The sequence below is a fragment of the Saprolegnia parasitica genome, assembly GCF_000151545.1.
Source record: "Saprolegnia parasitica CBS 223.65 unplaced genomic scaffold supercont2.82, whole genome shotgun sequence".
Taxonomy (NCBI): Eukaryota; Oomycota; class Saprolegniomycetes; order Saprolegniales; family Saprolegniaceae; genus Saprolegnia; species Saprolegnia parasitica.
In genome coordinates this window covers 4,841-15,589 of record NW_012156476.1, presented here as the reverse complement: position 1 = coordinate 15,589, position 10,749 = coordinate 4,841, and the positions used below count along the sequence as shown (strand labels likewise).

The 10,749-nt window shown below is 54.4% G+C and overlaps 3 protein-coding genes across 3 annotated transcripts in view; all 3 read right to left on the bottom strand.

Moving 5' to 3' along the window:
• The window catches only part of SPRG_12771 (hypothetical protein), a gene marked incomplete at both ends in the record, with an annotated part of 2,923 nt that extends 2,350 nt beyond the window's left edge, over nucleotides 1-573 (bottom strand). The window contains 4 exons of the mRNA XM_012351555.1: nucleotides 15-82; nucleotides 143-244; nucleotides 299-499; nucleotides 544-573. Coding sequence (XP_012206945.1) covers nucleotides 15-82; nucleotides 143-244; nucleotides 299-499; nucleotides 544-573 — 401 coding nt within the window. The remainder of the gene's footprint in view (nucleotides 1-14; nucleotides 83-142; nucleotides 245-298; nucleotides 500-543) is intronic.
• Nucleotides 574-2,100: 1,527 nt separating this feature from the next.
• On the bottom strand, nucleotides 2,101-3,119 carry SPRG_12770 (TKL protein kinase; the record flags this gene model as incomplete). The annotated part of the gene is made up of 3 exons (XM_012351554.1): nucleotides 2,101-2,426; nucleotides 2,487-2,641; nucleotides 2,701-3,119. The coding sequence occupies 3 exons, from the start codon at nucleotides 3,117-3,119 to the stop codon at nucleotides 2,101-2,103; spliced, it is 900 nt and encodes a 299-aa protein (XP_012206944.1).
• Nucleotides 3,120-5,000: 1,881 nt separating this feature from the next.
• Nucleotides 5,001-6,523, bottom strand: SPRG_12769 (hypothetical protein; the record flags this gene model as incomplete). The annotated part of the gene is made up of 1 exon (XM_012351553.1): nucleotides 5,001-6,523. The coding sequence occupies exon 1, from the start codon at nucleotides 6,447-6,449 to the stop codon at nucleotides 5,001-5,003; it is 1,449 nt and encodes a 482-aa protein (XP_012206943.1). The 5' UTR covers nucleotides 6,450-6,523.
• Between the last annotated feature and the right edge of the window lie 4,226 nt (nucleotides 6,524-10,749).

Here is a 10,749-nt window from a genome sequence, read left to right as displayed (position 1 = left end):
GGAGACCAGGGTACGCGAGCAGGTGCGCGACAATCTCGACTTCGTTTTGGATGCAGGCGAGCATGAGCGCCGTGGACCCGCCCTACTCGGTAAAGGATGCACGATAAAATATGAATATCCGCGACAAAGTGAGGATTCGAACCGGCGCCGTCGCTTCAACGTTGATGCTCGGGTGCTGGAGAAGCGCGGCCACGTGCGCGGGGTGGCTCGCATCGACGGCTTCCATCAGCGGCGTATAGCCCACCTATAAGTCTTTGGCTTTAGTATGGTGGTAGTGCAAAGTGGCGGTTCTACTTACGTCGTTGAATGCATTCACATCGAGAAACGGATGAAGCAAGAGAAGCTGGGCGACGTCCAGCTGCCCGTATTTACACGCGAGCAGGAGCGCGCCATTGCCATCTTCGTCGACCTCGTTGACGTCGACGTCGCCAAGCGCGAGGGTCTCGGTGACCGTGGCCACGTCGCCCTTGGCGCACGCGGCAAAGAAGCGGTGACGCGTCTACAATAGGACAGCGTGACCCCGGTGCGTCGGCAGCGTCGTACAGCGTCGTCGTTGTCGTGGCCCGAGCTCATCAAGAAGGAAAAGTCGATGATTGCCCTTCGCAGACCAGAGCCAATCACATGCCGCCTTTCTCGACCAATCCGGACGTCTATCAGATGCAGCCAATCCGTGACGAGAGCATTCCTTGAACACGTCACGTGGAGCTGTCTCAAGCGGTGGCTTGGCGGCTCGGCGGATCCAAGGTCGCTATCGTACCGGTATACTAGTACACTCTATTTTATCCTGCCACTTGGTCACATGGGAGTTTTCGGGGCAGCGGACGAGATGTTATCGCCAAGAATCGGTCGAGCGCAGCTCATAATAGGCCAGTCAGACAGCGTCCAATCGCTCGGATCGAAACTGCGCCTGCCTCTTAAGGACAGAGCGGAAAGCACAGCGCAGACAGACTTTCTGACGCAATTCTTTTGGGTCCTTTTCTGAAAGCACCCTCTTGTCGTTTGTTCCTGACGTATAGCATCTACTAGTAGTGCACTCGGTGCTCATGATCGAATGAGAAGCTCCAGATAGTTGATGGGGTTATCAACTTTTTGTTATCGCCCGACACTGTGCATGAACCCTTACGCCAGACGTCACTCTCCCTTTTCGCTCGTTCTCTTTCCATCACGGCCTTCGACTGAACTAATGACGCGCACTAATTCTCGTATATTGTACGAGAATTAGTGCATTCGTCGCTTCGAATCACGGCGCTATCGTCCAAGGTACTCTAAGCTCAAGTCGAAATGCTTAGCGAGCTCAAGACACAACTTAACGCTAGCTCCGAGAACCAGCCGTTCGTTGCCTACGCCGGCGAAAAAATCCGCGCGATCGGATCCGTGGCGTACGTATGGGTACCGACTCGCCTCACGCGACGTCGGCCAAGGTTGCTGTCCACGCACTGGCCTAAAACCACAAAGCCAACCAGTTGAACAACCTCTCGACGTAGCTGAAGAGCACATGATTGCATTGTACTATTATACTAGTAGCTGACAACATCTCTCAAGGCATGGGTCATGAAGGTTGCAGCGCGCTATTTGTTCCTGTTAGACGACTACATCAAAAGATTGATGGGTCTACAAGCCCCATGGAATGGAACAATCCCACGCGCAACACGATATTTTAGTTGATGAATTGCAGCACGGAGAGCGGAAAGTTACTGCGCCAAGTCTCCAGATCTGGTGCACCTCGGCCTGACGTGGCGGCTCGTTCGTACGGGTCTGGGTCCAGAAGCGCATCCATCCTGCTTGGCACCCTTGGATCCCATCAGCCACATGTCTTTGCTTTTATTGTGAGCGGATTGTGAAAATGCTTTTATTGCGAGCGGATTGTGAAGATATCATTAGCACAACGGCGACTGCCACCCATTTTGATTGCCACCCAACTCGTTGGAACTCTGACGTGTGCATGCGACTCCAAGCTCGGTACGACGCACGAGTACACATCATTCTTCTTAACGTTCATCACAGCAAGGACTTTATGTCCTTGGTCACGTCTAGCTAGAAAGCTACTAGTACTAGTACGATATCAACCTTCCTTGTCATCGAGTTGGAATCCACTCGATTCTAGCCCGTCCACCGTGGACGGGCTAGAATCGCGGTAGACCATCCACCGCCGCTTCGATCGCTGCAGTTTGCTTGTGCACCGAGACGCCGTTCGCAGTTTTCCGAAAGAATACTGTCAAGAATCGCAACCACGTCAGCAAACGCGGGACGATCCGCAGGGTCGTGTTGCCAGCACGCTTCCATGAGTTCCACGAGCTTAATCGGCCACAAATCCCGCTCGAGAAGGCTCGGTCGGTAGGCTTCGTGCGCTACTTTGTGCAAGAGCTCGCGCGGCGGCAATGCAGCCTCCGAGTACGGCGCTCTTTGGTTCAAGATCTCGAGCATCACTACACAGATTGCAACCGCTCATGAGTCCCAGGGTACACATCTCACAGATTGCAACGTACGCATGCTGAACGAGTAGACATCGATCTTCTCCGTATAGTCCTTCTCGCCGCGCAACATCTCGGGAGCGGTCCACGCTGGCGTCCCCACGAGTGACGTATCGAGCCCGAGTTTGCCGCAGAGTTCGAAATTGGCCACCTTGGCCTTGAAATTGTGCCTAATAGAGACAAAAGACACATATCAGATCTCATGGCCTGCGTCTCGGCGGGTACATACATGAGGTGGATGTTGGCGGCGCGCAAATCGCGATGAAGGAGCGGCGTCGGTTGCGAATGCAGGTACAGCATACCCCTCGCCACGTCCAGTAGAAGGCACACGATACGGACGAGGCCCAGGTCCGTGTCGGACGCCAGTAGCATCGCGAGCGTCCCATGAGGTGCGTGCTCCGTGACAACGCACAGCGGTGTGCCCGTCTCCCAGCTCACGCCGTAAAACTGGGCAATGTTGGGATGATACACGTCAATCAGGTGGCGCACGGCTCGGTTGACCTTGAGAACCGACTCGGGTGTCGGCGATTCGATCCGAAGGATTTTCACAGGTGCACCGTCAAAGGTCCCGTCGTGAGTGACACCTCCAAGGACACTGCGGCCCAAGACCCCTTCGCCATGGACGTTGATTGAATCGAAGGCAATCATGAACGCGGGGGGAGGCATGTGAGCATCTTGGGTGTCGCCTGTGGAGCGTCGATCGAAGTCGCGTCTTGATCCAGTGATGCTTCGCTCGACGACAGGGTCTTGGGCGTTCGTTGGTCAGCAGCAACAAGCTCGGGGGCGTCGTTGTGCTTCTCGAAGTTGTGCTTGGTAGTATTTTGCATGTGTGATGTGCTCGATGTATTTGGAAGTGAGGAGTACTGGGAGACCGCGACCCTAATCTTTCAAAGCAAAGACAATAGCTTACTTCAACAAACATGAGCATTTTTGTCATTCATCTTCTGTTTGTTTTTACTCCACACCGGTATTGGCGCAGGCAGTCCGCTACGAAGGGTTATCAACTACTCGTTCCGGAATGGAACGAGTATCAACAAGGAGGGCTGTCGTGAACTTGATACTGGTCACCCATGTATCTGTTACAAAAGCCGCCGGGTCTGAAAATCGGTGGCTCGGGTTCTGAGGCGACCCGCGCGTAGAAATGGGCCTCGGGTGGCGGGTCGGTGGCCTCGCCAGCCGCACCTCCAGGTGACACAGGCCCCTCCCAGAGAAATTGATGGGCCACTGCAAGCGCTCGACCCTCGCGGCGCAGAAACCGTCATGCTTCGTCGAACAGCGCAATCGATTGGGACACATGTTTCTCAAGAGGGCAAGACAACGACCACCTGCATCGTCAACGGCCCCGGCAACGAGACTGATAGCCGCTGCAGCCCATACGCCGAGCTGCCGTTCGTTAAAACTGCCACACATCGAAACGCCTAAATGCACCAAGAAAAGATCAGCGAGGCGTTTTGGGTACCGGTGGGCTAGAAAGCTGGCGAGCGCTACTCTTCCGAAAAGAGCCAGTTGATTTGTGGCTGTGTGTGACAAATCATGATCGCTCGAGCGCTCGCGGTCTCTCTTGATTGGAACGACTATGTAGTGCCGTGTAGGCCAGAGCCCAGGACTACGTGCTCGTACTGCAGATCCCTCTAAGTCAATGCGGTATGAAACTCAGGAATACGATAAATACCCTGATCTGATTCATGATGCGCTGCTACGGAACGATGAAGACGCTGACAGTACGATCGACAGAGGCTTCGCAAGATCAAGGCTTGGCAATGCGCCGAACGTTGGTTCCAGTGTTTAGCGAGCTCGAATCCACCGTGCTGCAATCTATGCCTCAAGTGAAGTTATACCGGTCCGCGCGTCATGGACATGTGGGCAACGTAGCGGACAACCCGACTGGTTGTACGTGTGAACACGTCGGTAGCAGTCTGACCGTCGCGTGGTTGAGCGTAACATCGCAATTGCCAACGGCAGCACTGCTTTCGTGGCAGCAACCTGTGATCATCTGGACATCGGAGGCTCTACCACAGCGATGCGACGTAACATTTGATGTTGCCGGGAAAGCGGTGGGCGATCGTCTCTTACCTGTAGCGTTGTCGGGGCATGCTAGAGCATTGGTCGACGCCCACGTCTGTGTGTGCGGCCGGAGTCTACAACGTGCCACCTTTACGCTTGGAAACATCAAGTTAAAAGTCGTCCATTGAGAAAAGTCATCTCGATCAACGTCTCCCACGGGTCCATACAATTGTATTGTACAACGGTGGCTTGATACAATCACTCAGTTTGTATCAAACGAGCTATCAAACGCCAGTCTCAGCGGCTGCTCTTGTCGACAAGATTTGTCGATGGTCTCCATTCCCGTTGGTTACCCGAGTGCCTCGTGTGCTAGGACACCAACAAGCTTGGACAAACGAGTCTGCTGGATGTAGAATGGATTTAGAACATGCAAGGCATGACTGTATGTATCACATGATTAGTTGAGCTCTCAAAAAATCTTGACGAAAATCTGAAACACCACTCTTCGTTCGACGTGATGGCCGCTTAGGGCTTGGGGCACTTCTCGAGCGTGATGACCTTCGCGCCTGCCTGAATACCCGTCGAGATGGCGCCGGCCGTATCGTTGTTGACAGCACTCAACGCGATCTTGGCGACAGACCCAATGATCTCGATCGCACTCGAGGCACACGTGGCGCTCGTCGACGTGCAGAAGAGGCCGCAGTTGGACGGAATCGACGGCGGGCACTGGGGCCAGCACATGGGACCGACGCCCTTGTAGCCGGGCGCGCACGGCTTGTAGCAAAAGAGACCGCTCTTCTCGAGGCCCTTGTCGCAACCAAGGCGCGAGACACCGACACCACGGCCATAGTGGTCCTTGCGGCAGAACGCGCCGTCGTCCGTCGTGCCCGCGGGGCAGTCGGGCGTGCAAATGCAGCAGCCAAAGTTGTGGTAGCCCGGCTTGCACTTGGGGTACCACATGAGGCCGTTCTTCTCGCACTGGCCGTTGTTTTCAGCATTGCACTTGTCTTGGTTCCAGAGCGTGTAGCCGGCGCCACGGCCGTACGCCTTGGGCTTGGTGCACGAGGCGCCAACATCGGTGACACCCTCGGCGCCGCTGCAGCCCTTCTTGCGGCAGAGGCAGCAACCCACCTTTTCATAGCCTTCCTTGCACTTGGGGTAGCAGAGCGCACCGTAGGCCTCCTCGCCTTCCAAGCACTGGTTGACGACGGGCGTGCCAAAGCCGCGGCCGACACCGTCGCGGATGCAGACCTTCGGGTTCGGGTCGAGCGTCAAAAGGAACTGCTGGAGCACCGACTGGATCGCGTTCGTGATGGCGACACCGTCCTTGATGTCGACGCCGCCGCCCTGCACGATCGCCTTGATGTCGTCGACGATCTTCTTGCCGTCCTTGAGGTTGTTGAGGCCGTGGCTCCATGCCGTCTGGAGGTGGCCAAGGATCGACTGCGTGAGCTCGGGCGTCAAGCCGCCGGCCGCGATGCGCTGGAGGTCCTTGACGATCGCTTCAAAGTCCGCACGGAGCTCGGCGCCCATGGCGTACGCCTTTTGGATGTCGTCGGCGATCGTCGAGTTGGTCGGCATCTTGGTCGGGAAGTAAAGCTGCACGATCTTTTGAAGCGCACTTGAAATCTCGGCCGCGTCCGCGGGCGTGCCGCCGTTCTGGAGCAGGTTCTTGATGTTGTCAAGGATCGTCTTGGCCTGGCCGACGTCACGGACACCGTGGCCAATCGCGCTCTGCAAGTGGCCGAGCGCTTGCTGGACGAGGTCGCGCGTGAAGCCGCTGGCCTTGATGGCCTTAAAGTCGTTGATGAGGTTGGTGATATCGAGAACGGCGTCTTTGCCAAGCTGCACGATGACGGGGATGTCCGACGCGACACCGGCTTCGGGCACCGAGACATTGGTCGGTGTCGTGGGCTGGGCCGACGCGACGGCAAAGACTGCAAGTGCAAGCGTGGAAAGCGAGAGGAGCTTCATGCCGATGGAGGTGGTATATGCGTCAGAGACTGCAAATGAAAGAATGAGGTGAGCAAACGCGCCCACACTTAATACGGACGTCCCACAATTTACCCACGCGTGGGTGAAGTTGCGGAACGCGTGTTGGTAATACGTAATTGACAGATCGATGTGTCTGTTTGTTATCGGGCGTAGAGGTCGCTGCTATGTTTACCTAAACCCGTGGTACGACCACGGAGCGGAGGGAAACAGTGTAACACCTTGATACACTATCCAACACAAATGGCGACGCCACTTGTCCAGCGCATCGACTCGATAGCATAGAGATTGTTGCTATAAACGCGGCGATAGCTCGCGGTGATATAGGACCGATTTGGTGGTACCCGAGAAACCCATGAGTGTCTTTTGCGCGTCCTTACCGGGATCAACAAGATAAGGGTGATCTGATGCATTGGCAGCTGCGTCGTGGAAACGACAGGATGGGGAGGTTATGAAAAGTACGAGTTGAGCATTTTTTGTCGTGAGAAGGTACATCCATGCATACAAATGTTGGAAAATCTGGACCCTCCGCAACGGTACGCCTCGCGTCTGATCCCGTGTACAGGTCATGCCTAGTTCCTGCGTGCAAATAACTTGAGACGGCTCCATTTGAGTACTGGATGTTCAACTATACGAGAGAAAAAGCCGAGAAGAAGAATTGACAAGAAGTTGTGGTTGAAAGATACCTTTTGAAAACATCCGGATTTGAAACGCGTGGTACGCCTATCAGCCCTACCCCGCACCAAATCTGATTTTGTGTGAGTTGCACGTTGCGGCGGCCACGTACCACGGCCGAGCCAGATTACAACGTCTCTGATTACACGTACACATTTACACGGTGCGACGAAATCGGTGGTCGAGGTCTTTTTAGCTCATACATTTCCATGAATCGAGTCCAACACCCAGCCGGTTAAAAGCAGAGGAAAGGAAACTGCATCATTCGGACTCGAAAGGTGTGTCGATACGTCCCCCGCAAATGACTCAACATGCGGCGAGTTGTGGATTTATAGAGACGTCGTTTGCGTCATTTGGGTTGCTTTTGTCACGCGCATAAACGAGCCAAAGCCGATCGTTGGGCGCGTGGCATCGCACCCATGTGGCGCCCACACGCGTGCGTTGATTGCTCACTTGAAGAAGATTTGCCGCGTGGTCACGCATGCACATACGTATACATCTGTGCGCTTGTGATCGCGTGCACCACAAATGTCGTTATCGTCGACGCACTTTTCCCACCCACTATTAATAGTACACATATGTGTGCTAGTGGTACCTGTACAGCATTGAACAAGTCCTTAAAATTCTAGTTGCGCTTGTTGTTGTTGTTGTTGAACTGCGTTATATTACATGCAATAATAAATATATTGTGGACTTTCTAATGCGCTCGTGAGGCGTGGATTCACATTATTGATAGTTGTCATCTCGTACATATTCGTTATCGCATGCTATGATCGCATGCTCTGTCTTGCCATAACTTTGGCAAGACAGTGTTACGGTTTACGTAGCCCATTGCATAAGTCACCCGCAACACTGCAAGATCAGTTGGCAAATCCAGTTGTTACAGGAATCGAGCGAGGTCGCCATTTGGCAAATGGCGACCTCGCTCGATTCCTGTAACAACTGGGATTGCCAACTGATGGTTTTGATTTTCAGAAGGTTCCAAGGCCGTTCTTCCTCGAGGCTCGATGCCTCTCGATGCGCTTATCACCACTTAGTCGATCGCGCCGTGACAGACCTCCGATAGATTCTGAACGTTTACCACAACGCGATCGCAGACTTGTCCAATCCTTAGCGACAACTCAGGGCCAGCAGCTTCTCGTTATACCTAGTCCAAGACGCCCGCGCTCATGTGCAGCTCGCCGTGCGGTGTCAGCGGCGTAGGCCAAGACAATCGTCGCGTACTAGAAAAACGTACTAGTACTCGTGCTAGTATAAATATGTACTAGTAACCGGTACATCCAGCCGGTGCTGCGGCCCTCTCTCTTGGCGCGATGCGGTCGCGGCGTCCGAAATTCTTGCTTCCTCTTGCAAGACCCAACGACTTGGGGCAACAGCCGTGTCTCCGCCATGTCAGTGGTGGGCGAGGCGGGTTCGTCTCTCGTCGGGCATCTCCTTTATGTACTGTGGCTCGAGCGGGCGCGCTCGTGACCACTTGTGCTTCTGATCTTCTGCTTTTGGTTGGTTTTGATACGCAGGAATGCTCTCATGCTCTGGCACGAAAAGGGTGCGTGTGGCCTGACTGCCCCAGCCTCATGGAAGAAGCGGCGGGTTGCTCCTCAAGAGTCGACATCGAACACGAGAGTAGTCGCGCAACTCCGCTCACGAAACGATCGTTTCCGCTCCGTCCGCCGCATAACACCCTTGCTCTCTCGTCTGGTATTGTCTTTGGCTCGAACGCAACAACCGTGTCTTCCGCTCGACGCTGCCGCAACTTGCCGCTGCCGCGCTCGTGATCCGGGCAGCTACTATCGCAAGACTGCACGTCCGGCACTTGGCTCGTCGCGCTGCGGTGCCATCTCTTGACGCGTCGCTGGCCGCTCTCCGCGATGACCCTTGGTGTGCACACTACCTGGTCCCTCGCACAATCTCGAATCACGACCACTAACGCTCCTCGCTGACGCACCGGCCAAGCCTCACGAGCGCATTAGGAAGTCCACCATATCTTTATACTTGCATGTAACATAACTCAGTTCAACTACAACACCCTTTCCTCTCTCCATCTTGCGCGGCAAACTGCCTCCGCTGTACTTGAAAGTGACCCAACAAAGGCGGAAGCGCCTTCATTGCACTTTCCTCCCCTCAGCGCAAGAAGGGCGTCCATAATAGTGGCGTCGCGCGTATCCAACGCTAGCAAATGGCCGCGGCGTTGGCGACGCGTTCTGGAACCGAGACAAATGCAGTTTTGAATCAACCTCGCATGCAAGTATACTCTTGTGTTGCAGAGCCTCAAGTGCAAAATCGGCTTTCATAACGTCGGGTACTGCGTCTGCTCGCCTCAACTACTGGCTCGCACCCACGACGACGGCGCGTTCTACCATAAGAGCTACAATCTCGGGTGCCCAAATAACATCAAGAGAGCCGCAGTCTCGCCAACAAGCCGCGCCCAACCGTCTACAGTGGTGCGAACCCCGTGCCTGCCATCGTTTCAGTCCTACTGCGACCCCCTTTGTACATCGACGGGCGTGTCCATGTGTGCGTCGAGATCATTGGCTCGATAGCCAAGATTGCATGCATTTCGCGCCAAGCGCCCTTAACAAGAAAGCTCGACGGGTCATCAGCCACAAAGGATGTTCCGCTGCAGCGCTGCCCAAGCGCTCAACACACAACACAGCCGACTGACGCATCGTGTCATGCTTGCCCATATTGTCTGAATATCGTTGATGGGACAAGTCATCTTTGGTTGAATACATCTCTCCAAAACTAATGGCGTGTGGTTGTCTGCCGCGCGTACACTAGTAACATACACGTAGCCGGGTCAGCTGCAGACGGGTGTCGTGCATGATCGACCAGTTGCATCTGGGTCGTGCATGGTCGATCCATTTGTTGTGTATTATTGATACAGAGGATGGATCTCTCCGTGCGCAGCTCACTCCCAACGACCAAGTGCTGGTGCCAACTCCCACGCATTCAGGCGTAGCACTACGTATGCGAAGTCTTTGAGTTAGTTTTTGCTCATTTGGTTTCAACGCGAACACGTTTGATTGATTGATTGATTGATTATTGATACAGAGGCACAAGCAGGCAGCAGCAAACGTCCGTTCACACCGAAGATACCATTCGTGGCAGCCTCTAATTTTGTTGAAGTGAGTCTATTTAGATATAATTTACACTAAACTGGATATGATGGTGGACTAGCGATTCCAAGGTGCTACGACGAGCCGGCCGCCGAGAGGCTTAGCCGAGCGGGAGACGTGGCGTGTACACGGCACATGCCGGAACAAAGTTGTCGCGTAGCCATGCGTCGTGCCGCAGGGCTACCATCATTTGGAAGAGGCACAATGCTTGAGTGTTCAGCAGCAAGTTTTGAGGTGCAGCATGGTCAAGAACGCGGCTCGTTGGGCAGATGCCCCAGCCGGGCAGCCTCTAACGTTACGTTGTATTCCGACCATGTCCCAATGAACAACGATATGCCATTTGTACACGCAAACGAAGACAGTGTAGCGTCTCCTAGCCCCTTCTATGATTGTCGACGGCCAGCGCATGCCCTGGATACAGTATACCGATTGGAGACGGTTTCTCGCATTTCAATTCTTTTGCGCCCGACGCTTGCAACTTCAACCATGTT